General features: G+C 40.4%; 4 protein-coding genes across 4 annotated transcripts in view; 2 read left to right on the forward strand and 2 right to left on the reverse strand.

The window, feature by feature from the left end:
* LOC146523331 (uncharacterized) overlaps positions 1 to 26,875 on the forward strand; it is a 265,722-nt gene that overhangs the window by 14,033 nt on the left and 224,814 nt on the right. The gene's annotated exons all lie outside the window — the stretch shown is intronic.
* On the reverse strand, positions 1,788 to 6,980 carry cfap184 (cilia and flagella associated protein 184). Its single transcript, XM_085154797.1, has 3 exons — positions 6,267 to 6,980; positions 3,103 to 3,450; positions 1,788 to 3,013 (listed from the first exon to the last, which is right to left on the reverse strand). The coding sequence occupies exons 1-3, from the start codon at positions 6,978 to 6,980 to the stop codon at positions 2,699 to 2,701; spliced, it is 1,377 nt and encodes a 458-aa protein (XP_085010923.1). The 3' UTR covers positions 1,788 to 2,698.
* On the forward strand, positions 7,215 to 13,388 carry tada2b (transcriptional adaptor 2B). The gene is made up of 2 exons (XM_085154796.1): positions 7,215 to 7,484; positions 9,103 to 13,388. Exons 1-2 carry the CDS (start codon positions 7,215 to 7,217, stop codon positions 10,312 to 10,314), a joined length of 1,482 nt encoding a protein of 493 aa, XP_085010922.1. The 3' UTR covers positions 10,315 to 13,388.
* On the reverse strand, positions 15,235 to 18,886 carry grpel1 (GrpE-like 1, mitochondrial). The gene is made up of 4 exons (XM_085154801.1): positions 18,729 to 18,886; positions 17,551 to 17,698; positions 17,123 to 17,204; positions 15,235 to 16,347 (listed from the first exon to the last, which is right to left on the reverse strand). Exons 1-4 carry the CDS (start codon positions 18,794 to 18,796, stop codon positions 16,001 to 16,003), a joined length of 645 nt encoding a protein of 214 aa, XP_085010927.1. The 5' UTR covers positions 18,797 to 18,886; the 3' UTR covers positions 15,235 to 16,000.

The following is a 26,875-nucleotide window of genomic DNA, read 5'->3' on the forward strand; positions in this document are numbered from 1 at the left end:
CATTTCATGTTTGGGTCAGTTATGTTTGCGGCAGTCAATAGATTTACTTTTGTAAATATAATTTTGGGGGGTTAAATAAATGAAAACCATATTTTTCTAATAATTCCTGGGACGACTTTTTTCAATTTGGTCCATCACAACAACATAGAGCGAACACCATTCCCACAGACACAGCAGTCAGAGGAGCAGAAGAACATCACATCTTCAGCCCCAGGGTGGCTGTGGCTACAATGTAGCTTGCCATCACCAGTGTGTGACTGTGTGTGTGAATGGGTGGATGACTGGTTGTGTAAAGTTCTTTGGGGTCCTTAGGGACTAGTAAAGCGCTATACAAATACAGACCATTTACATCAAGAAGGCCCTGAGTAAATGTGGTTATACCAGCTGGACATTTGTTAAAACTGGGAAGGTACCTAAAGAAAACTCCAGCTAATCCAGGAAAGAAGAATGAAAAATAATGTATACTTTATTAATCCCGTTGGAGATTAGTCTTCTGCATTTAACCCATTCACCCAGTGAAGCAGTGGGCAGTGTGTAAAGATGGTACCTTGCTCAGGGTAGCCATTTGGTGGATTTAAACCCTTCACAATAATGGGGCGAACATTCCACTTAGTGAGCTATCCCTGCCCTGAAGGACAACTGCTGCCTAAGCGAAAACCCTTTGTGTCAGGAGTATTGGAACAGTTAAGACATTTTCTCTAAAAACCGTGTCTCTGTGGCTTTCACAAGGATGGGGTGCCCCGGCACAAACAGTAACAGTACTATATTGCTCTGTGCCAGTAATATAGTGTATGCTGTTAAGTGCCAGGAGGATAGCCATGATTTATTCATCGGGGAAACCACACAACCTCTGGCACAACACAGAAAAGCTAACATCTCAGGCCAGGACTCTGCAGTTTACACCTACAGGTCAGTGGCCACTCTTTCAATGATGAGGATGTACACATCCTGGACAGGGAGGAACGCTGATGTGAGTGGGGAGTCAAGGAAGCCATTTACATGAAAAGAAAACCACCATCTCTGAATCAAGGAGGGGGCCTAAGCTATATCCTTCTATCCATGCATTTGTCAATAGGGTGCGTTATTTAAGCTGCTTTAGCCTGGCCACAGTTGCTGTGCACCTGCATGCTGCTTAGCAACCCATGATTGGCTGATGATTTTTACATGTATATGGAAGGACAAGGAGCTTCCAAACAAATGAAATAAATGTGGTCCTCACTGAAATGTATTTTGTGTTAAGTTACAGTTTTAAAGTTTACCCTATAGAGATGTGCATGCACTGGGAGGATTCTGTCTTAAAAAACAGACTGACACAAATGTTCAGTGCCTGAAGATTAAAACACAGTCACCTCACTGTCCCATCAGCATTGCAAATTTACACTTGCAATGTTAGAGACTGATTTATCAAAACCCCAGAATCTTTTGATCAAGAGCTTCTGGGTTTCTAAACAATGGATTTCATACAATTGCTGTCAAATTCTTGTCTTTATAATCCATAAATAATTGTATTGCCAGTTTATCTTAAATTTTTTGTTTTATTCAACAAACAACTTCACCCTTGACTCTTGGGAGTTTCCCTAAAGTCAGGAGTCAGTATATTCAATGCAGCGTGTGCGTTTACAGAACCAAACAGATGTGTATGTGAGAATGAGACTTATTATGACGGGACATACCACAGCACCAACACTATCTTATCGATATAAACTGTTAATGCACTCAAAAACGGTCTCATCTTCATCCTCAGGTGGAAGATGAATGGCGAGCACTGATGGCACTTAAACAGTGTTCCAGTGTTTTTTGTTTATTTTTCTATGTAATTTTGCACTGTCCACTGCTGTAACAAAACTAATTTCCCACTCGTGGGACTAATAAAGGTTATCTTATCTTATCTTATCTTATGTATACACATAATCAGTTAAATGTATGGAAGAAATGGACCCTGGAGCAAGAGGCTATGAGTCTGATTCATCTTTGTTGTCTATGTTGTTTTTTTTAATCGATCATGAATGTTTTGGTTATTTAATTTTATTCCAAATAAAAAAAATATTTAAAAAATTTGAACACAAACTTTCTTGCTTGAAAGTCTAACAAAGACGTCAAGGTGACATTAAAGAAGTATGAAACTTTGATTCGGCAGAGACTGTTCCAGCTGTGGCAAAGTAGACACTGAGACAGAGAACCAGTCGCTCTCACATCTTCACCTACAGGCAATCCAGAATCACCAAATTATTCCCACACAGAAGCTGAAGCCAGCCGGTGACAGTATTAACCGCTACTATGTTTTCTTTGTAAAATGAAATTAAATTAATTGTTTTTTTGTTTTTTTTACCACAGGACAAAAACACTAAAACCTTGTGGTAAAGCAAGTGAATTTTCATATAAAAATACAAAAAGTCCACAAAAATGTATCTTTATTTCTATCAGTGTTTTTAAGATTGCATTCAACATGTCTGAGTCACCTTATCTAGATGATTATCGTTTATAAGAGGATGCATGGAATCCTGTCCATGACTTCTTATCCAGATTATGGTTTTCCAAGTTTTACTGCACACAGGCTTAGTTTACAGTGAGACTCTACACTGAATCAAACTCTAAGGGCAAGTGCTCATTCTCATTCCTGGTAGCTCCTTGTCAGCTACATGTGTCCTTTTCTCATTTTTTTCATAGCTTTTTGAAACCTGAGATAAAGTTTTAGTCATTATTCACTCTTCCACCCGCCACAGCTGAAGAGGATCTCGGCTTGCCGGCACTTCAGATGTTCTAGTTGTTCCTCCAGTTGGTCAGAGGCATTCACAGTATCCTCAAAGTCCTGCAGCAGGACCCTGTTGCCCAGCAGCCCACGCTGCTCCTTCAACCTCAGGTTTTGTCTGTGTAGGCGACTGTTTTCTTGCTTGACCCTGGTTAGGTGGTCCCTCTTCCCAGCCACCACGGCCTCCACCTCAGTCAGTTGCTCTCTCTTCACCTTGACCTCCATCTGGCACCAGCGCAGCTTCTCCTTTATATGTGACAGGCACTGATACAAGAGAGACAACAAATATCACTGCTATTGCTCATAATGAAAGGAATTCGAAGCAATCTGTATCCATGGATTTGTCAGCATACCTCCAAGCTACTGCTGATCTTCTTCAGCAGCTTTACTGATCCCTCGTGCTGCTTTTCGGCTTGTTTTTTCTGCTCTAGCTTCTCAGCCTGCAGCTGCTCAAACTGGATCTGTGTGGGGTCCCTGTCATGTTCCTCCCCACGGCGGAGCTCTGCCTCCAGCTTGCAAATCTTCATATTCAACTTGATGTGCTTCAGCCGCAGTTTGATCAGCTCGTCCTGCCGAAGCTGTTCAGCTCGCAGAGACGCCTCCGCTTTGGCCCGAGCTGCTTCTTTACCCAGGCGTCTGCTTAGCATCTTCACAGCTGTATCCTGTTTCAGTGCCATCAGTGCTCGCCATTCATCTTCCACCTGAGGATGAAGATGAGACAGTTTTTGAGTGCATTAACAGTTTGCTAAATAATTTAAATAACAGGGCTATATGTACAGTCACTGTATTTTTGGTGTATTTTTATTAAAATGACAGCAGATTTCTACTTAGTTTCAAGTTATATTTAACAAACGATCTTTGTGCATCTTCCACAGCTTCCACTGTGTCTGCACAGTTCAGTATGCACTGCACATCCATCCAGCTTCCCTGCAAGTGTGCATGTGTGGCTCACTTGTGCCCATTTTCCCTGCAGAGACTGAGGTATCATATAAAAGCTTTTCCCTTTTTCTAAACATGCAAAAATAATGATAAGAAAATGAACACATAAAAAATGATTTACTGTTTCATGCATGTACTGTGCTAACGTCTGTGTCTAGTTCACCCATGTTTGACGTGAAATTGAAGCCAACAAACACAAACAAACAAATAGATGGATTTTACAGAGCACTGTACTCATTTCATTAAAGTCGTATTTTTGTTGTGGACAGAATTCTCCAACACACACAATTACAAAAATAACACAATTTTAAGTGTTATCAACTTAATTATGGTTGTAAGTCTTTCAATAATTTTGATCCTCAATGACTGGAAACTGGAACATTTTGCCATATCAAAACTGTGATTTTAAAATCTACTTATTTTTGTTTGTGCTTTTAACGTTGAATTCATATTTAAAATTAAGGACAACACTAATGAACAGGAGCCTGTATAGGCTACATTAAAAATAGCCTCAAGAAAAGATAACTGTGCCCCTGTGAAGACAGAATCAAAGCTGCTCTCTTTTCCTCATTTGTCCGCCTCTCTTGCAGATACATTTCAGTGGGTGTTACTGTGAACAGCAAGAACGGGGGCAGAACTGTGCTCATATTTGTGAGCAACTGAAATGTTTTTGTCTCTTCTTTCTTGTACCTTAAGTACATCAAATTCAGGTGACAAAAGATCATCGGTTTAATTAATCCTCTGTTGTTGTAATTTAGGCTCCTTTTTAAATACAGGCTGAGGAATGACTGAACATTTCAACAAGACACTGTAACTGTGTGCAGCTTTCTCTGCACAATGGCAGTAAAGTTGTAGCAAATCTAATCTCATGGGAAATAAAAGTTTTATTGATAACTCTTCAGTCAGTTGAGGAACACTGGACATTACTGTGTCGCAGAATTTCTCTTTTTACTTGTAGCTTGACTTTGATCTCTCGGGACTGTAATAAGTGCAGCTATTGTTCTGTTTGGCCTGTAAGAAGAGGCCTTATGGTGTAGACTGTGAATCAGAATTTACATAACAAGTTTCTTTCTAAAAGGTGTTGTGGGTTTGGTGTCCAAACAAAGAAGTGTGAAGCTGTTAAAGAAGTCATCGAGTCAGTGATGGAGCCTAAAGTAGGTTCAAAGACATGTAAAATAATGCCTCCATGCCAATCAGCATCAGCGTTTTTTTATTTTTTTATTTTTTTTAGGATTTACATTTAAAGTGTAAAATGAAACTCCAGTTCCTGACAGAAACTGTGGCTTTTTTCAGTTAACTAAAGTTTTTTTCTTTTTCTTTTAAAGCTACAATTTATTTAGTCACATAAACACTTTATATCACATTGTTGTTGTTTTTAAAAGTGGACCTAAATGTGCCTGTTGAAAATGTGTCTTTGCAGAACAGACAGAATGTGGAATCCAGCTTTCTGGAAAATGCATCTTACAAGCAACAGGAGTGAGTGATTAAAGTCTTAGCAATTTTTAGACCATCTGATTGATGAAAGGTTAAAGGTTTCAGTTTTTTACAATCCTTCTGGCTTGTTTAAGGGTTAAGATTTGGAGTCAATGTTATGGTCAGTTTAAGGCAAGCAGGCAAACCTGTGCGTCCTGTCCGATGACAAAAGTTATGCCACAGCAACACCAGTAGAGTCACGAAGGCAGAAGTTATAAAACCCGCTTTAGGGCGGAGAGTGTTTCTTTCCAACTGTCAAGTGCTTGTGACTAAAAAAGCGACTGGACTTCTTTAAGTTTGTTGAAGATGATTCAGCTCTCATTCGATAAGCTTCTTGAGTTCTAAGATCAAAGATGGAGTGTCAGAAGTATTTAAGCCCTTGATTATGTGGCTCACCACATGAGCTAAGGTGTGAAAATGTGTGTGTGATATCTGCAGAGGTTTTGGATGAAACCATTGGGAGATATTGCCTCAAACTATCATGTGGCGCTTGGGAAGGGATCTCAAAAATGGATTATAGATGACAGACAGTTGGTGTCGTAAGCCACCTCCTCTGTTCAAAGCGGGTCGTTAATAACAGTTGGACATAGATGGCTTCTTTCACTCCTCTTTAGAACCAAAATGTAAACAGTAGCATCCTTGAAAGAGTGACCTTTGTCCTTTAGATGCAGATGTATCTAAAGGTTCTGATTGGGGCTTTCAGTAAATTATAGCCAGTATTTGCCCCCTCCAGGCCCAACACTGGTAACAGAAGTGGGATGCAGATAAAGATTGAGTGGGGAACAATGAAGTGTGAAACAACTACTGATTAGTAAACGACACTTGACCTGTTGAATAGTAGTCGAAAAGGATTCTGTCTGAAAGCATAAAAAAACAGAGACAGAATTTTAATGAAATCAGACCCATCTGATTTCTTTCAGTTTTTATGAACTCTGGAGTTAAACCAAACAATAAATCACATCATCTATGACCTACCAGATACCGAGAGAGACTGAAGCTTTAATAGACTGGAAGTTTAATTGTTATTGTGCTACTGCAGATGTGAATATGGGATGTAAAACTGTGCTTTAATGTAAAAAACACAATCCCTTAAAACAACACCAACCTTGCCCAGCTGCTCCTGGGACTGTAGCCTCAGGTCCTCTGCCTGACGCTGGGCTGCCTCTGATTCAGCATGGAGCTGCTGCTTCAGGTCAGTCAGGGTGTTGATGTACCTCTCGTACTCCTGCAGCTGCTCTGACACAGGCTTCTCGCCCTCCAGCTGGACACTGTCCCCAGCCTTCTTGAAGTATTGTGCCAGTTTCATCTGCAGCTGGCTGCTGTTATGCCTGGCCTTATCTCGCTCCTTGCACAGCTCCTGGAGGAGCTGTCTGTATTCTTTGTACTTTATGTTTAGTTTTTGTGCACATGCAGATGTGGCTCCCTCTTTTTCAGCCTCTTCATCTTCGTGGTGTAGAGGGCTGGAGATCTCCGTGTCCTGAGTCTCAGGATGTAGCTTCAGAGCGTCATCGTGGTAAGTGCTGTTCGTCTCAGAAACCACACTTTCTTCGTGGCACAGTGGCTGTTCTTTGACTTTAATCATCACATCAAACTCTTCATCTTCACTTTTGGCTTCTGGTTCAAAAGTGGCGGCCTCTTCAGCAGAGAACTCTTCTGTGACTTTCCCGCTATCACAGTGCTTTTCTTCAGGGTCTGATGTGGGCATTTCAGCTGAGACAGCTTCATTTTTATCCCCACTAACAGAAATAAAATTCTCCTCTGTGTCTCTGTCACTGTGAATTCTTACCTTATTTTCTCCCTCTCCCGCCTCTTTGTCCATTTTTAATAATATTTACTTTGTATACAGAGGTAAGGCTCGTGCAGTTCTGTGGTCAATGAAACTGTTCGTTTTGTTTCGGTTGCCCTGGAAACTAAGCAGAAGAGCCAATCACAGGAGCCCTGACCCATTCTCATTAATATTTATAAGCAGGATGTGAGAAGCTCGCGCTGCGAGGCTCGCTGTACGCAGGCGCGAAGGATTGCCTCCAACAACAAGAAGCAGACGCCAGGCAAGATGGCCGACTTGGGGAAGAAGTACTGCGTTAACTGCCTTGCAGATGTTACAAACCTGCGGCTTCGCTGCACCGAGTGCCCTGATATCGAGCTGTGCCCAGAGTGCTTCTCAGCGGGCGCTGAAATCGGTAATCACCGGAGATGGCACGGCTACCAGCAGGTCGACGGCGGTCGGTTCTCTCTCTGGGGTACAGAGGCAGAAGGAGGGTGGACCAGCAGGGAAGAGCAGTCGCTACTCGATGCTATCGAGCAGTATGGATTTGGAAACTGGGTACATCACTTTTTAAGTTATTTTTCTGACCTTTAGAGCTTTCTATACAAACTCATAGGAGTTTCGTTGTGTCTAGTGCTTAGAAAAGAAAAAAAAACAAGAGCAGTTGGCTTGTAGCGGTAATATAAGAATAACGCTAATGACCTTTAAGATAAAAATGATTTTTTTTCCTTCTTATTTTCGTTGTTATCGTTGTACATAATTTTCGAGACGTTAAAAACAGAAGAAAAGCCTGAATAAAATAGATTTGAGAATAGTGTTACAATTTACTTTAAGAAACGTGGAATGTCAACAACACGTCGCATAAAAAGGAAAAATAATCGTAATTATCATTCAATAATTTTATTGCTCATAGTCACAAAATAATAAGGGGCAAAACAGGAAGCAAATAAGTAAGGAAAAACTATATTGTTATGTAGTAAGTAGTAATTAACTCCTTATTAACTGAAACCTAACCTGAAACTTGTGTTACAATGCAGCATATTAAAGAAACATGTAAAGTGTATCAACCTCTGAATTAAATGTGTACCAAAGACCAACTGTTTTGATATCAGACTAATGGAATCGACACAAATTTTAAATTCTTTCCATAATATCCCACGAATCCTTGAGTCACAGTGCTTTTTAGTGCCTACTTTAGCTTAGAGATTCATTCAAAACTCTATTTTTATAAGAAAATTAACAAAAAAAGAAAATAGCACGAGAAAGACCACAGAGATGCTTGTGGATGTAATGATGGAGGGTATGCAGAGGGTTGGTGTGACTGTAGGGAGAGGGTGAGATGGAGGCGGAAGATCTGCTTTAGCGCCCCCTGAAACAAAGTCAGAAGACAAGGAAAGGGAAAAGAAAGCATAGTTCTGTGTAAACACAGAAAGAAAAGTAATGTAACTGTAATCAAATCTCATTTTTCATAATGCAAAAGCATATCAATCTATTTTGTTATCAACTTATCCATCTCAAGGTCAGGAGAGGGTTGAAGCCTATCCCAGGGGTCAAAGGGCCAAAAACCAAGGCTAACATTTAAGAGTGGAATAGTGTCACGAAAGGTTTGCTGGATATGTTACAGATATGCAGAGTTATCTTGTGGTACAAACCAACCACCACCAAGTTATGTTTAATTTACTCAAGTATAAAATAAATGTTTGCATGTCAAACGGTCAGAAAAATGCTCAGACATCTGTTAATGTGGAGACTCCTCTTAAGTATATGTGGACCAGTTACACTTCACCTCCAAAGCTCCATTTACAGTCAATTACAAAGTGCATATGGCTTATGTGTAGCGTATTAGAATATTTGTCTGTGTAAAATAAATTATATTAAGTTTGACTTACTTGGAAGTTTTTAGATAAAATTATGCACCCCTATAATGCATCAGAAAATGTACATTTTCAAATATTTCATGGTGATGTCTACAGTTAACTTGTTTAATTTTAAAAACAACCCAAAATTGAAAAGCAGAAAATATGAATATTTAAATATCAATGATGAGAATTCATTTTCTCTTGAACAGCTAAACAGATTGTTTGAGCATCACTCTTTCATCTTCTAGTATAACATAGAAAAAATACAATGGTGTAGGTGTCCTCTTAGTAACAACTTCCTTTTTGTGGCCTTTCAGGAGGACATGGCTGATCATGTTGGAGCATCCCGGACTCCTCAGGAAGTCATGGAACATTATGTCACCATGTACATCCATGGAAACCTGGGGAAGGCCTGTATCCCTGACAGTATTCCAAACCGGGTGACCGATCACACCTGCCCGAGCGGAGGGCCCCTGTCGCCCAGCCTGACCACTCCGCTCCCTCCGCTAGATATCAGCTTAGTTGAGCAACAGCAGCTGGGCTACATGCCACTACGTGACGACTATGAGATTGAGTATGACCAGGACGCGGAGAAGCTCATCAGCGGACTGTGTGTCAACTACGATGATGAGGATGTGGAAATTGAAATGAAGCGCGCCCATGTGGACATGTATGTGCGTAAGCTCAGAGAACGCCAGCGGCGTAAGAACATCGCTCGTGACTACAACCTGGTGCCTTCATTTTTAGGCAGAGACAAGAAGGACAAGGAAAAGGACAAAACAGGGATGTTGGGAGTCGTAGGAAGTGCAGCTGGCGTGAGTGGGACAGGGGCTGGTGGTGGTGCAGTCGGATCAGGATCCATGGCGGCATCGGGAGCAGGTCCTCTCCCAAGTACACCTAAAAGAAAAATCACCAAGGAAGAGAAGGAGCAGCGGGTGAGGCTGCGAGCGCTTTGCCAGTTCATGGCCCATCGGGAGTTTGAAGAGTTCTTTGAGAACATGCATAAAGAGCGAGTGCTGAGGGCCAAGGTGCGCGAGCTGCAGCGCTACCACCGAAACGGCATCACACGCCTGGAGGAGTCAGCGGAATACGAAGCAGCACGCCACAAACGGGAGAAGCGCAAAGAGAACAAAAGTGTGGTCACCTCAAAGCGGGGCAGCTCGGGAGGAGGAGGGCTTGGTTCTGGGATGGGGCTCGGGGGTGGAGCTGGAGGAGGAGGAGGCGTTGCTGGAGGACTAGGGGTTGGAGGTGGGATCAAAGAAGAGGGCAAAGATGGTGAGTTTGCTGCCATTGAGAATCTGACAGGCTTCGAGCTGCTGTCAGACAGGGAGAAGGTGCTGTGCAACTCTCTCAACCTCAGCCCGGCACGCTACCTGACTGTCAAAACCATCATCATCAAAGATCACCTGCAGAAAAGGCAGGGCATTCCCGCCAAAAGCCGAATGCCCAGCTACCTGGATAAGGTTCTTAAGAAGCGCATTCTCACCTTCCTCACAGAAAGTGGCTGGATATCCCGAGACACCTCTTAGCAGTCCATCGTTGCTCAGGAAATTATAAACAGATAAGCTATAAGCGCTGGAAGGCAGGAAAAACTACTGGTTTTCACCATTTTTTTTCAGGAGTGACCTTGTAAATATATACGTTGAAAAGAAATAAGATGCCCAACTGGAGAAAAAAATATTTTCATATAAGGGCAAGGAACAAAACTGCCTATATTTTTGCATTTGGAAAGGAACAGGGGATTAATACAGCTGTGTGGGTTACAGTACTTTCTATTCTAAATGTTTTGACAAAATAATAACTGCAGTGTTAACACTTGCAGGTATTACAGAGCTGCTTTGGTGTTGTTACAGCAGGTACACTGAAGGTAGAAATAATGTAATGAATGCAACCGGCATGCTGAAAAGAAAAGCAAATAACAAAATCGGATTTGATGATAAACTCTTATCCCATTGGTGGCTGCAAAATAAGGTGATTGGGGAAAAAACACAAAGAAAAAAGCTCCAAAAACCAGGGTTTGCCCATGGTTTTAGCGCAAGCTTAATTAGATAGCCTAATATTAGTTAGAGCGGGCTTGCTGAAGTTTACAGTCATTATCGGCCTATCAGAGTTTGCAGTTTGCACCAAATGCCGAGTACAATAATGAATACAAAAAGATGAGTTTCCACAGGTCCCTTCGACTTCATTCCTACCCATACCTTTCGGTTGATGTCATTGCTAGCCTATCACTGCTTACTTAGCTAGGTCAAGCTAGAGCTTGACCTGCTGCAGGTGGCTGATTGCTGTATATCTTCCCCCCCAAATTTCTTTTTACCAAATAACTGATGCAGAAAAAGGCGTTGGGGTAATTTAGAAATTTAATTTAGAGTTTTTGCAGGAGAGTGTGTGCCAACATCCATTCCATACAATACTCCCAGTACATGTAGCAGAGTAGAAACTAGTTTGAGAAATACATTGCTGGATAATTAAAGAGAAGCAAAACAAAAAACGACACCCGTTATTGTCCCTTTTTTAATATAACTAACATAAAGAATATATATGTGTATATTTATATTAAACAAATATTGACCAGTATATCAATATTGGAATCTTTTCTCATTCCTAAACATGACCCTTAAAAATCCACTAAGGCTAATAGCAGCAGTGTCACCGCAGGTTTGAAAAAAAATGACAAGAAATGCCAAAGAAGAGATCATAGTCAACGCCAGTCACACTCTGTCCACCAGAGGGCACTGCCAGGCTTATTTTTAACCTGTAAAAAGTCCAACTCAGAATGTATTTTTGTTTGATAGCTAATTTAAAAAGATCCTGTTTAAATATTTTTTTTAAACAAATTTAAGTTAAAATTATGTATGGCTTACATTTGTTTTAAAGCCCCTAAAATCTCAGCGTGAAGTATTTTCTATATTTAAAAATAATATTTTCTTTCAACCTTCTATGTTGTAGAAAATGTAAGTGGAGCGATTTGATTGACTGCGTCAGCAACCCACCAATAACTATTGTATTCCTTTTAGTTTGTCCTGAGGAAAGTGTGGGTTCAGCTTCAAAACTTTAAATATTTTACAGTCCACGTGCTGTACTACAGATGATAGGACTTTAAAAGTACAAGACTGCTGTTTACCGAGTGAGTACACAGAGCTAATACATCATCACAACGTTGCACCTTAAGGTTTAAGGTTCAATAGTCTTTTAGTCTTATAGCTGACCACATTTACAGCTGCCCAACAAGGCTGATGTGCAGCCTATCAATATGCCTTCACTTCACTTTTTACATTGGCTAAAAGTAGAAGCAGAACAGTGGCACTGTGTGGCATTATTTTCTTTTGTATTGCTTTTTTTGGCGACCCAAGCTGAACATTAGTTGTCTCACAGCTGAAGCAGGAGTATGTTTAAAAACAAAAGAATTAGAAGGACAAGAGGTAGTGTGGGTGTTACCTGTGCTGGAAAATGTCTAGATTCACATTCTTTTCTTTTCTTTGTAGCTGACTAAAATTTAGCTTCCTGGATGGAGCGGGGATAGTCATGCAGGGCATTGTTTTTGTAGTGTCGCTTTAAACGTGGAGAGTTGCGTTGTTTTGTTTATTACAATGTAGCGTCTAAGATTGCAAAGTTCCGCTCTAAGCTTGAGGATCATTTGTGCAGGGTGTTAAATTTCACTTACATGTTAACAACATTTGTGGCCAAAGGACCTTCATTATGCTAAATGCTACAGCTGATTTTTTGATTGTCAACAAAGTCTTATGAAAAGACCCTGACAATCAGTCAGTGTATTACACAAATAGTGTGTGCCTGTTGCACTGATGAGTACAAACAGTCCAATGTACATTGTCCGCCTGTAACCAGCTAGAGTACCAAATGTGTATTGATCTGCAGCAGGAAATAGTCCCTTTTATTTACAGTATGCAGAAAACACAGAAAAATTCATTCAAGCAGATTTCTTTAGGTCATGGATATTGTTTTCGGGTCCACTCCTGTACATTGTGTTCATTGGCTGTAGTGGGTTTCCAGAAGATGCTGGTTGAACGTTAGATGAGTGTTCTGTTGATTTTGCAAAAATAAGCATTTTTCTGAGCCTCTGGCCCAGAATGTTTTTCGAAGGTGATGCTGAAACCAACTGGTCATTTTTCTTTAATTGTCACTTTTTCTTTTTTTCAGGTTTGCACGTGTGAACTAACTGTTCTAGATTGGTCCAAAATGGTGTGTTTTGATATTAAAGTCTCAATCGAAAATGTGGAAACTGAAGAATTTTTGTTCTCATTGGGAAAATACTTTTTGTAAGGGGGATTTGCTGACTTTACATTACCAAATGTAAATATCTTTATAAGATAAATTTTAGGGGGGGAAGAACTATGCTGACCTGTGAAATGTACAGTATTTTATGTCATGGAAATTTTTATAGCTTTTTGTAATTAAAAAAAAAAAGTTTTTGGAATCGCAAAGAAGTAGAGATTTTGGTTCTAGTCGTGGCATGCTGTCGAGCTGTCCTAAATCTTGTTGCCCGTCTCATTATGTTGAGTTGTTTTGCTGTTCTGTTACTTTGTTGTTGAAAATGACAAAGTATCTGTGGAGATGTATTAAAAGTGCAAATACTTTATCATTCTAAGTGGTGGTGTTTCAGTGTCAGTAAATGTGATCTTTCAAAAACTAACACAAAATGCCAGAATTGTTTGAGTCACAAAGAGAGGGTTTGTTACTTGTATAGCTGACCTAACGTCCACACCAGGGCAGAATATAAATGAGGTGATAGAAGTTTCAATGATCCCTTTCACTGGGAAAGAAGACTTGATATGAGAAAGCAAGAATAGAAGGGACTGTAGTAACGTGTCAACCACGCAATAAAAAATGTAACAAGTAAAATGAAATGCGCTATATTAATGCAATCCATCATTAATATTATTATTATTATTATTATTAAACTGAAAAGGAAGAAAAATAAGTTTCTTAAAGAAAATTAGCTAAACAACAACAATAAAACCTTAACCTACTTTACAGTACAGTAGTGGATTGCAATTCTAAAATAGTTGTAATTTAGTATTTTCCTTTTTTTTTTTTTTTTTTACTGTAATCATCCTGTCCTGCAGGTTTTAGATGTGTACTTCATCCAACACAGCTGATTTAAATGACTAAATTACCTCCTCAACATGTCTTGTTGAGGAGGTAATTTAGTTCTCCAGAGGCCTGGTAATGAACTAATCATTTGATTCAGGTGTGTTGACGCAGGGTGCGATCTAAAACCTGCAGGACAGCAGCACTTGAGGCCTGGAGTTGGATACCCCTGCTCTAGGGCAGGGGTGTCAAACTCAAATACACAGTGGGCCAAAATTCAAAACTGGAACAAAGTCGCGGGCTAACGTTAATATTTATTGAAAAAAAAAAACTTCCTCTAGATATAAGAATGAATCTTTTCTTATGGACTCAAAGAAGTTTTGCTTGAAACTGAATATGGAACAAGCAAAGCTTAATACTAAACAATATATATATTAGCTGTATAATACCAGTAGGCCAGCTCTAATAGTAATTTGGTATGGCTTCGCGGGCCAAATGTAATTAGGCTGCGGGCCAAATTTGGCCCGCGGGCCAGAGTTTGACACCTATGCTCTAGGGCATTGCCATTCTGGTGATCTGAAAATGTACACACAATGAGAAAAAGGGTGGCTCTGACTCAGAAGACTGTCATTCCCACAATGAAGCACATCTTGCTATGTCTGCATACATGATAAGGTTTATTTTGCACATTTAAAAAAATGAAGTGATATTTAATCATATGAGAAATTAGCAGCTGAAACCTTGAATTTTGTAACTAAAGTAAGTCACAAGCATGACTTTACTTTACAGTGCTTTGTGGAACCAGAACTGCCCCCTGCTGGCCACGGGAAACAAAGCTTTAAGGGACTTCCACAGTGACCTACTTTTCAGATCTGGGAACCATATACATCAGGGGTGTCGGACTCCAGGCCTCGAGGGCCGGTGTCCTACAGGTTTTAGATCTCACCTTTAGGGTCAACACACCTGAATAAAATGATTAGCTCATTACCAGGCCTCTGCAGAACTTCAAGACATGTTGAGGAGGTCATTTAGCCATTTAAATCAGCTGTGATGGATCAAGGACACATCTAAAACCTGCAGGACACCGGCCCTCGAGGCCTGGAGTTTGACACATGTGATATACATCTTTTAGTTACAGTTTATGGAACAAATAAAAGTACAGACAGCTTTATAACTCCAGAACTGACCTTAGGTTTCTTTAATACCAGAGTAAGCTTGTAAATGCATTAGATATTAGAATGGACACAACTGCTAATTATATCCTTGAGAGAAAAAATAATAATTAATTAATTACAAATGTAAACTGATTAGGGACTCTGAACTGGTTGCATGAGCTACCTGCACCTTTCATTAAAATGCAGTCCATTAAAGATGTGTATAAAAGCCAAACAGTACCACAATAATGATTTCAAAATTGATCAGTTTATTTGGATGCAATGACAATTTGGACAAAAAGGTCCATATACAGAATTCTTCTACTTGACAGATAAAGCTCTCACATCACAGTCAACCACAACTCTGGGAGAGATGTTACACTGGCTGAAGTTGGCTTACCCCACCTGATCACATCCACAATACCAGGATTACTTTAACAGGGCTGATAGAAAGCCGCTATCAGCACAGAGCAAATGTCAACCTTCCTATCATTTCCTGTTGTGCTGTTCTTTCACTTTTTCACAGAATGAAATTAATTATTATTCTAATATATGGTTATTAATATGAGCATTTTACAATGAAGTCTGGAATGATAACAACATTAACCACTTTGTGAACATATTTTATACCTCATCTCCGCCCAAAAAGTCTTGCAAGCAGGGGTTCACGATCTCACTTCATACTTTTTCTTATTATTTATAGTTCTGAGAACTATGTATATGAATACCTGTCCTTGTTTCCTTGATCAAAAGACAAAGATCACAACTTGCATGACTAATGAAAAAAAAAATCCTGTGTGATACATGGTGTATCTGTTAAAAACTGTTGGACACTGTCCAGATACAAAGTTCAGCTGGGCTCCCCTTCTCTTTGAGGCACCTTAGGAAGGGGATGTGTGGACAGACGTGAGAAGATGATGGCAGGGTGCCTTAAGCAGTCTGCTGAGCCTGAGGTCAACCAACAGTCAGGAAAGAAATACTAATCCCGCTCTGTTACAGACTTACAGTGTCAGTTCTAGAGAGCTTTGGCTACACCCACCAAAGCTGGTCTGAGGGTACGACCATGAAGCTTGTAGCCCACTTTGGTTACTACGGCAACAGTGCCAGGCTCTTTACCCTCGACAGGGGCGTGGAAGAGGGCCTCATGCTCATAGGGGTCAAATTTCTGGCCATCTGGGTTGAGCTTGATGAGGCCGTGCTTGGTGAACACCTTCTGGATCTGGACCTCGGTCATCACCAGGCCGTCGTACAGGTTCTTCAGGTGAGGGTTCTGGCTTGTCACCTCCTCCTTGGGCACGCTCTCTGTGGCCTTCTCTAAAATGTCTGCAACTTCCAGCAGGTCCTTGCAGAAGCTCTGGATCCCTAGTGAGGGTAAGATGTTGGATAATTATTCCGGTTACACCTTCAATTATATTGCATTTTTCTATCAACAATCAACTCTAACCTTGTATCATTTTTAAACTACTCAGCATTTTCTTGAGTCATTTTAACTATAACCTAGCAACAAATACCAAAGTCTAAAAGATATGATGTCACTATACAAAAACAACTGAATTAAATCACATAAGAAAATCATTTTTCTAACAAGGCTAAAGTTGACCTCTTCTGACATCTAGTGGTAGGAACATGCAACAGCAGATTGTTAGGTGGTAAGGCTAAAACAAACATTGCATCACTCGTGGCACCTGTTTACTCACCGCATTGCACATTGATGGTTTATACTAGTGATAAGGGTGTAAATAGGTGCTGCAGTGATGAAGTATCTCCATTTAGACAAAACCTCCACATCAGCATTGGTGAAGGAGGAGAAGTTGTCAAAACCAGAAGCAGAGAAATCCTTTTTTCCCGCTCATAGAAAGTCTCACAGTCTTTAAAGTGTTGCCAAATTTCCCTCTGTATAACCTGTGAATCTCTGAGCTTCTGTAATACTTCTCTGATATATCATTAAACTATTGCTATGTTCATGTGCTCATGTCTTCAACCTGGCTGCAACAGCAGCAACAAAGTGTGTGAGGTTACAAAAACAAAAAACAAAGGGTATAGAACCAGCTGAAACAACATCGAGGCAGTGGCTTGCACCAGCAGATCCAACGTCCACAGGTTCAAACTGAAAGCCTAAATGGAAACAAGCGCTTACCATATAATTTAGCGTCCTCTATCATCTTCTGAGTTCTCGTCCTGAGGTTCTCTGTGTCTGCCAAAGCCCTCTTGTACTTTTCCTGGAAACAAAGGTGGAAACAAACTGCTGATTAAAAACTGCACTTACATTTGTTAAGCCCCTTTATAAAGGCTATAGTCTATCACTAAGACTAAAACTCATTTGAGCTCAAAAAGGGCCAAATACTTTAATCACATGCCCACTGGAGAATCCAAGCCTTTTATTTTGAGTGATAGATTATAAATGTATGTGCTGCTCTGTGAAGAACACTAACTTCAAAAAGAACAGCTAACTTGACAAAAGCTGAAGTACAGAAAAAGGTATCGACATGGTAATGTTTATACCAGATCAGTGTAACTTTGGTAACCACTGAACTGGAGGCTGATCTGCAGCCCACACTGACTTACTGTCATGTCCTTGAGCTGATCCTCCAGCTGGGTTTTCTCCTCCATTAGGGATTTCTCTGTTGGGCTTGGTTCTGGCTTCTCAGCCTCCTCCTCTGACCTGTGGCCATTCTTCTGCTGGGTGGCCATGCACAACAATCGTGGAGACCCCCTGGGTGGCAAGAACACTTTTAAATTTTAGCAAATTTTACCATATATGCACCACACAGAGAGCATGATCTGATTAGTCGACTAATCGCAAAAATAATCGGTGACTAGTCGACTATCAAAATAATCGTTTGTGGCAGCCCTAATGTACAGTGCTAAAATATTTCTTAGTCCATAACTTGTGTTACTCTAAGCACTTTGATAACAGAAACCTGAAAAAGAGCTAATACAAATGTTTCCTCATAGCAAACAAGGGTATGAAAATGACACATTCAGTGTCCCGTTATGAACACAATTTTAATATTCCTCAGCAAGGCGTTTAAAGTCATTGTATATGTACTAAATACATAAGACACATTAACAACTGGTAGAGGATCAACTTAGAATTTCTGCCACTCAATGATAAATGCCTAGTATATCATATATGTCAGCCTTATTTTGTTAAACTCATTGTAACAGCCCATTTCGCGGGATATGTGCATCTTTCTCTAGCCACGAGGAAAGTTTGGAGACCTGACGCTAATCTTGACATTACATTATTTAATGTAACACGAAGGTGTAGTTAAACAAGAGGGGCTTGTGTAAGGAAGGTATCTACATATATGAAATTAGTTTGGTCCATACGCATTGCGTCAAGTCCCACATAGAAACACAGAAGACGGTTTAGTACATTAAAGAGATCAAATAAATACAATTTTTAAAATCCCACGTCCACAACAGCGTGTGTAACAGACCCCTGTATATTTACTGTAGCATGGACTACTTTCAGGATACGTCAGGTTATGTCATCATCCTCCAGTTTCTAGGGATTTCACGCCTATACGGTGATTGGGCTTCAGTTTGACCCACTATATTATCAAACATACGTATTTAAGCGTTTCTTTGATCTGGATTTCCACGTTAATGATAACTGTAGGGACTATTTAACCCTGCAAAAGCTAACTCTGCTAGCCACCACCTGACCAATGAAAGCCTGCCGTTACTGTAAAAACGCCGATGTTAGGGGACGTAACTCACCAATAAATACTCCTTACCTTATTAGCGCAGGCGAAGCTACAAAAGAGTAGCTCTGTCTAACTGCTCGTACACACCAGCTCGCCATTTTCAGAATAATTAGCTGTGCAGTTCAAACCTCCTTGTAAAACACGCTGACGGGACGTACAATCCTGCTGTCAGCAGCGTGGGATTCGCACCAATCACTGACAAGTAAAAAGACCCACTCTCGCAGATGGCCAATCGTGTTTATTAAAGCGTTTGACGACATAATATAGTTCGGTTGAGTTGAAGTTAAAGGTGAAAAATGCACAGGAGAGCAAGGACAGTTTTTTTAAAACCCTTATCAAACAGAAGGTTACTCATCGCTTAGTTAACCGTTTAAGTAGCAAACACATAGGCGTATATTTTATTTATTTTGTAGTGTATAAAACGCCATAAAATTAGTACTTCTTTGGTATTAGAGTCTCATTCAGGTCTGTCAGTAACTCTTTAGAAGGATTCCTCACCAGCATGCTCTGCCGTGTTGTACTATTTGATTCTTATACTACTACTAATAATAAAAATGTCTTGGATAGTTTATACAGTCAAAATTCTGAGTTTTTCAACAAAAAGAACAGCATTAGCAGAATAATAAGAGCAATTTTTAAATGATTAATTTAAAGTTCTTGTGGAGGTCTGAGAGCAAAGTATTACAATGATCAAGCCAGCTTGATAAAGAAAAAAAGAAAAATAAGAAAGGATGTATATGGGAGACCCAAGATTGTAAAATGTATTTCATATTTTGTTCTTAATTTGAAACTCAAAAGACAGATTATGGTCATTGATCACTGAGGTTGCTTTTTTTTGTCTCAACAGTGCATGCAGCTCAGTAAATTAACCGATTTACAGCTTAGAGTCGTTTATACGTAAATCCTATATATGATGGCAGTTTGGAGGGCTGAAAGCCCTTTTTTAGGTTGAACCAAGTTTTAATGCTGGATTATGTTTCAACAATTCAACAAATATAAAACTGATTGTGAGCTGTTTAAAGTCAGTGCGAAGAGTGTTATTTCTGAACTGAATAAAGTATTGTAGTGCAGAAACTTTACCAATCACAAAAAAAAATGTGGTCCCATAAGCCAGACATAAACCTCTTATGTAAGGAAATCAGTGGGCTTATTACTAAGTCAGGCAATCCAAATCATTTTTATTTATAAAGCACTTTTTTAACCAAGTTTAGCAAAGTGCTGTACAAGGCACCAAAACATCATACAATAACAACAACAACAATAATGACAATAATAATTAGACGGTAAAAACACACCACTTACATTTGAGTTAAAAGCTTTGGAATAAAAATTCTTTTTATGTCGCACTTTAAAAACTGACAATGATGGGGCCCTCTAACATGGGCAAAGCTATCATTCGTAGCTCAGATATGTATGGTGGTGCTGATCCATTAAAGGTTTTAAAACCAAATTATTAATCCTAAAAACAAACAGGGAGCCAGTGGAGGGAGGCAAGGGCAGAGGAAACGTGCTCCTAACTGTAGGCAAGCAAGGCAGGCTTTGCTAAGGCCAACACAGAATGTGTTACATTACATTAGCCTGTGTTGTGATAAAAGCATGAATGAGACGCTCAAAGATTTGAAAAGATGAGGTGGATTTGATCTTGGATAAAAGCCTCAAGTAACTAGCTTTAATAGCATCACTTTTGTTAATCTAGTATATATAAAAACCATTCAGTTTTACACCAAGTTTAGTCACTGTTGGTTTAACATAACAGAGGGCCCAGGTCCAAGAGAGATGCAGCATACACACTTTGATATCATTCAGACTCTCCAGTAGTGCTTTAGAGGAGACGGCATATAAATCTGGGGTCATCCGTAAAATCCATAAAAATGGTTGGCAATGCAATTTTTTTTTTTTGAAAAAGGCCATAAAGTCAAGCTTAAGTTGCTTTAGCTAGCCACCGGGTCTTCTAACTCTGCTAATTTATGTGATATTTTTTCTTGTGCGCTTGCTCTGTTGTTGCTCTGTTCTCCCATTTCCTACAGGCAGAAAGGTCCCACATCAAACTATATAAAGCCAAATATAAATTGCTGCAAAAATAAACGTTTTTTGAGTAAAGTGGTCAAGCCTGACATGTGGTTTATGGTTCATTTTTATACTTTCTCATATAAACATATGCTGCCCTGCAAGCTCAAAACTGCCACTGAAAAGACAAGGACTCCTGACAAACCATCCAACTGTGACAAGCTGGGAGTGAGAAGAATGATCATCACCATAAGATCCCGGAGGTTTAAGGTGATCCAGCTCTTCCCAAGGAATCTTGAGACCGTACTGGGAGATGCAAACCTTCTGGCAATGATACATGTGTCATTCCAGAGGAGTTGGACTACCCGTTCAACCTCTGTAGGGGCCAGGTATTGCATCATGCTACCAGTAGTAATACTGACCCAAGCCAAATGCAAAACTAGTAAAAAAGGAGCCATGAGGGAAGGAGGGAAAACGTCAGCAGCATCCACCTCTAAGCTATTCCTGTTTTGCAGGGATGTCTCATTGTTGCCCCTTTACTGCACCTGTTGCAGTCAGCTGAAAGTGACTGACCGGATCTCAGAAGTTTAATCGACCTGATGCTATAAAAATGTTCCTTTTTCATTTATTTGAGCAGACAAACACATGCACACACAAACTTGTGAGTTTGAGTTTGTGTTATAGGTGAAATGTGGCTCCATTATGAGAGTTGTGACAGTCAAATTGCCTATATCTTCCACCGTGCTCCTGTGAATGACATTTCCACTTACAGCCTGGTATTTGAAGATGTGTTGTCACTCTGTCTGCTTCCCATCAGCGAATCAGCTTCATTCTACATGAAATTAAACCTTGCATCACTTTTCCGTCTCTTTATGTCACACACACAGTTCAAGCTCCTTTTCATTTCCTCTCTCCTCCTCCTCTTTTTTCAGTGCACATCTGACAAGGTGGAGCTAATTGATCAGCCTGCCATTTTCTCTGCCCCCCCCCAGCCCTGTGACTCCACCTGTTCACATTTCTCTGTCACTGCCTTAAAGGGCTGGAAAAGTGAGGAGGGAAATGACTCCGTTTTGCAGTAAGCGGAGCAGACATGTTGGCTCTTCCTCATTAGGAGGGGGTTTGTTTCATGAGGTGGAGCACAGATCCTTCTTGTTTCTGCTTTGATGAGGCTGCTCACTGTCAGACTTTGATGTCTGTCATTAATGAACCTCTTTAAACATTTTTGACTCAGGCAGCTCGGTGCTGCTGAAAGCTTAGCAGCAGCTACTCTCACTGACTAAAACCATCAGACAGAAGCTTTAACCCAGTTTCTTTTTTCATGTGTAAAAGCATGTTCAAGGCTTTTCACCAAAATGTTCTCGCATTCTCGCAGCTTTTGTTGAGACATCTGAATTTAAGCTGAGTTAAGTTTAGCACTTGGTGCAGAGTACAGTCAGCCAGAGAGGGCTGCTTCTCCTCAAGCTATTGAGATGTTATCCGAGGCACAATCTCAGTAATCTGAAGTTTACAACAGGGAGTTATTACACACTGAGGCTGTTAAGCATTGTTGGAAAAACCAAAGCATACTTTTATTTACATTTCAGAAGGAAAACATTTCTTTTCGACAGTTATATCTATTTAAAAAATACATTATTATTAAATGAGCTCTTTTTTCATAATGAACAACTTTTGATTTGGTGCAACTAACTACAACTTGAAGCTGGCTTACAAACTTAAGTGCATTAAAAAGCACTCTAAACACCGCGTAAAACAGGGGTGTCGAACTCCAGGCCTCGAGGGCCGGTGTCCTGTAGGTTTTAGATGTGTCCTTGATCCAACACAGCTGATTTAAATGGCTAAATTACCTCCTCAAGTTGTTTTTTTAAGTTCTCCAGAGTCCTGGTAATGAACCAATCATTTGATCCAGGTGTGTTGTACCAGGGTGAGATCTAAAACCTGCAGGACACCAGCCCTCGAGGCCTGGAGTTCGACACCCCTGCCGTAAAAGGAAACTCGAGGTGAGCATGAACGCACTATCAAGCACATATGCATGCAGTTTGAACTTTGGTGGACATACTGCTACATTTTATTTTGCTACAAAGTCACTGACCCATTTAAAGCACTTTCAAATTTGACAGGTGAGTCTATGCATGGAGTTTTATGTCCCAGTCTCCATTCACATTGAGAATTATAACTCTATAATGCAACACAATGGCAACGTGTCCAGGGTGTACCCCACTTTTTCGCTCAGTCACAGCTGGGATAGGGTCCAGCACAGCCACGCCTCTGAGATGGACAAGCAGAAGAGATTCAGTTCACAACAACAATTGCCTCAGGGGACTTTATATTGTAAGGTTAATTTTTCATGTATTCACATAGGCTCCTAACTGATTTTTTTGATAGGTCTCATCTATTTTGTTGACCCTCATTCTTGCCGCTCTTCCATCTTTCTTCCTTTCCAAAGTTTGATAGAGGCGACACGATGAGTGTGTTTGTCAGGCGCCTATTTGGGTTAAGGCTTTAGTCCTCATGAATAATCATGATGAGCCCCCAGCCTTGGGGATAGTGCAGCAGACAGACTGTTTGTTTACCAGTGATGTTGCAGCAACTCGCCTCTAAACCTAATGTGCCAAAATAGCAGAGAAAAGAATTGGAGGCGGCTGATGGTAGTCAGGCACACATGAGGGGCTTAGGCACTGAAGGAGAGCATGAACACAAGGGCACAGAGGAAAATAAACCTCACTTCAAAGTTGCTCATACTGGAAGAAAGGTCGCGAGCCGGTGGGTGGATACAGATTGAAAGTTTGTTGTTTTTTTTTGTTTTTTGCGCAAACTGGAAGACAACATATTCAAGGTTGTTCAATTATTCATGTGTGGGGATTCACTCCAAGCCCTTTTACTTCTCATCCAACAAGACTAACAAGACCTTCACAGTATTACCAAGGGGATGTTTGTTTACACAGATCAGATCGAGGGCAGGAAAATAGTTCGCTTGGGTCAGATGATTGCCAGAGTTTGATGGGCATAGTGTGTAGGCCACCAGCAGGGGGCATTCAAGTACATATTTTAATGAATGGCCTGGGAGCAGTTTCGCTGATATGAGAATCAGCGAGGAGAGTGCATGCTATGCACAACAAAGCCTGGAGGGACTCTTTCACAGTGTTAGTGACACTTGCAGGACAGCCGGGTTCCCGAAGGAGCACTTTCATTCTTTTTTTTGGTATTTCTCTGAGAGCAGCTCATACATTCGTACAGTGAGCACTGAACGCGCACAAAGAGGGAGAGGTACCCTGTCAACAGCACTATTTGTACAGCCCATCACTTTGTGTAATGGAGAGGGAGAGTGCTCTGGTGCTGCATAACTGCTAAATGCAAAACATCATTCAAATGAAAAGAATTTGTTCTCAGAAGATCCCAGGGTCTTTAAGCTTAGTAATGTACTAGCAGTGAATTGCATCACCCACTTAAATTCTCATAACTGCAAGTTTCAAACTAGGGATCTGCTGAATTAGGCAGTAATAAGAGATGTCTTAGTTTGTAAAGCCTTCAGTAATGTACAAATCAGTTACAAAGCAGAAAGCATTCAGTGATCTAAAAAGGATGTTTCAGTATAAGTTACATGTGGCGTGTGTGGTTTTCCGGTGCTGCTGCAGGTGCGATTGACCCACCTGAGCGGCATCTGCAATCACGCCTCGCCGGCTTAAAAGTTCTGAGTTTTTGGCGAATGTTGTTGTTGTGGTTGTTATGTAGAGCTGGCAGCGGGAGAGCTCTGTGTGTATTGTGGACAGCAACCCTCAAAGTATTAATGAAAATGATCAAAATGCCACTGGGTCTGCCGTAGTCATTTACATTACATTATAATGTTTAATTTCATGCTTTGGATAGCAGGCAGAAAATATCACTGCAAAGCTGATGCACCTTATTATACACTCTCCAGTAGCGTGTGTTTAGCCCTGTTTACTGGTCATAGTCTCTATGTTCCTCTTTTCTCTCCTGATCAACCACAATAGTCACGGTACATAGTAGGCCCTCCCTGAGCCTGTTTCGACTTAAGGTCTTTTGCTTTTAGAAGGGAGTTCTTCCTCCCCACTGTTCAATTTACTCAATTTTATTTATATTGTATCATTTTACAAGAGTTACCTCAAGGCACGGCTATGCAGTGATGTTTGAGGGGGCAGGTGCTCAAAGGTAAAAGGGGGACCAGGCTGAATAACAACAACCCACATTCATCAAGAATCCAATATGGAATCGCAGACATTGAAAAGTCCATAGGAGAGATGGTGGCTGATTAAAGAAGTGTTATGAGATAATAATAAAATGCAAAGAATGGTGACAATGCTTGGAACCACAAGGCAACCAATTAAAAAAAAGTGGGAGTGGGAAATAAAAGGACGGATATTAGACCCAAACCCAGTGATTTATGATCCCAAAAAAATGATTTATGACCTAGGAAGTAATAAAGTATGTAATAAAACATAGGGTAGCCAGATATTAATAAACAATATAATATTAATATAATTATGACATTTAATAACTCTTTAATTTTAAATTTTTTCAAAAAATATGATCATGCAAAAATATCCAATTTTTATCATCAAAAGCAATTTTCTCATTTCAAGCCATATATAAATAAAACCAGCTTTTTTTTTTACATTAGTAATTCCTTTTGTGCATAATTTTATATTATTGTTAATAATAAATTAATTAAAGCAACAAAACAACCTGAAGATCCGGTTCGGAGCTGAAAGAGTTTTTTTAAGTGAGGCGAGCCGAAAGAGCCGGTTCTCTAAAAAGAGCCGGAAATCCCATCACTACTAGCAAAATGCTGCCTACCTCTTTTCGAAACTTTGCGCCCGAGACCAACTCCGCCTCCGAGACCATTCCTGTAGGCATACCTTTAGCCGTGCTGTAGGCGTGCCTACCTTCAGCCGCTACCAATCACATATCACGGGTCGGGCCCAGCAGACCGACACAGCCAATCGGCAACAGGTCCGATTTTACCATCTCGGACGGAGGTTCGGACTGCTTGGGAGCTTGCACAAGACTCCTGTCTCCAGCCAGATCGCTTTCCCTCTGTGCATATCAATCAGTAAGCGTTAATCTTCCTGTCTAACTACATTTTTGCATTTTCCTTTTGACCATTCTGTCAATAGATAGCTCTGTTCCAAAACAGTTGGAAGCCTATGTGTATGGTTTGTGTATTTATACACAAGCACTCATATATATTCAAATAATTTAAAAAACAATGTTCATTTAAATGTTACTACCACACACCAAATCCGGTCGTTGGTACTTGCTGGCTTGTGTAGCCACTGGGTAACAAAAGTTCAACACTGCGCCTAGCATCCTGGAGCACTTCTGTTGTGTTTTGTACGTGTTTTGAAGTTTGTACGTGCTTTGTCTCTAGGGGCCACCGTAAATATACTTTTATTTATTCACTCCACATCAAATGTAATAAATAAATCATATAATACAAAAACCAACTAGTTACAGTTCTATTAACTATTTAAATTTTCAGCTTTTTCCTTTTAAACCAATTTAAAGTGAAACAACACAAAACACTGCAAACCACAACACAATTAAATACAAATTAAAATATGAAAACAAAAAAAAGATGCAAATCCTCTGTCATATGGGCCTGCATGAATAAACTTTCTGAATACTGGCTCTCTTTCTTTCTCTCTTCCTCTGGCTCTGTTCCTGTGCTACTGAGTGTAACTACTGCCCCGCCCCCCTCTGCCCAGTGTAAAGCACAAGGCTTGCATGCGAACTGAAGCAGAAAAAAAGTGCGAGAGAGAGGGTGAGAGAAAGAAAAAAAAAAACCCACAGCTCGCGATGAGCAGCCAGCTGGCGTCGTTCAAGAACCGGCTCTAAGAGCCATTTCGTTCGCGACCGACACATCACTATTTGCTAGCTGACCCAGCGAGTAAGAGAGGGAATTTACGCTGCGCACTGGATTCTGGATTAGGAGTGCCGGGAGCTTGCACGAAGCTGGAGGGATTTTTTTCAGGAGAACGCCGTTGCCTAAGGACTCGCCTAAGGGTTTGGGTTAGATGGGAGCCGCAGTCAGCTTATGCTTGGGGGTTGTTTGGGATTACGAGAGTTTGTGAATCGGACTCTGAATTTCCTAGTTCGATTTAAACAAATGCAAATAAAATGTAATAAACTGTTCCCTCGGGGCATGCAGCCTG

The sequence above is a fragment of the Neolamprologus multifasciatus genome, chromosome 3 (genome assembly GCF_963576455.1).
Source record: "Neolamprologus multifasciatus chromosome 3, fNeoMul1.2, whole genome shotgun sequence".
Taxonomy (NCBI): domain Eukaryota; kingdom Metazoa; phylum Chordata; class Actinopteri; order Cichliformes; family Cichlidae; genus Neolamprologus; species Neolamprologus multifasciatus.

Bases quoted from the DNA above. Each gene is read 5' to 3' on its own strand.
- tada2b (XM_085154796.1), top strand. From the start codon at position 7,215: ATGGCCGACTTGGGGAAGAAGTACTGCGTTAACTGCCTTGCAGATGTT. The intron at 7,485-9,102 runs GTACATCACTTT...GTGGCCTTTCAG, and splicing joins AGTATGGATTTGGAAACTGG to GAGGACATGGCTGATCATGT.
- grpel1 (XM_085154801.1), bottom strand. From the start codon at position 18,796: ATGGCGAGCTGGTGTGTACGAGCAGTTAGACAGAGCTACTCTTTTGTA. The intron at 17,699-18,728 runs GTAAGGAGTATT...CTTGCCACCCAG, and splicing joins GCTTCGCCTGCGCTAATAAG to GGGGTCTCCACGATTGTTGT. The intron at 17,205-17,550 runs GTAAGTCAGTGT...CTTTGTTTCCAG, and splicing joins ATCAGCTCAAGGACATGACA to GAAAAGTACAAGAGGGCTTT.
- cfap184 (XM_085154797.1), bottom strand. From the start codon at position 6,980: ATGGACAAAGAGGCGGGAGAGGGAGAAAATAAGGTAAGAATTCACAGT. The intron at 3,451-6,266 runs GTTGGTGTTGTT...CTTCATCCTCAG, and splicing joins CCCAGGAGCAGCTGGGCAAG to GTGGAAGATGAATGGCGAGC. The intron at 3,014-3,102 runs GTATGCTGACAA...CTCTTGTATCAG, and splicing joins AGATCAGCAGTAGCTTGGAG to TGCCTGTCACATATAAAGGA.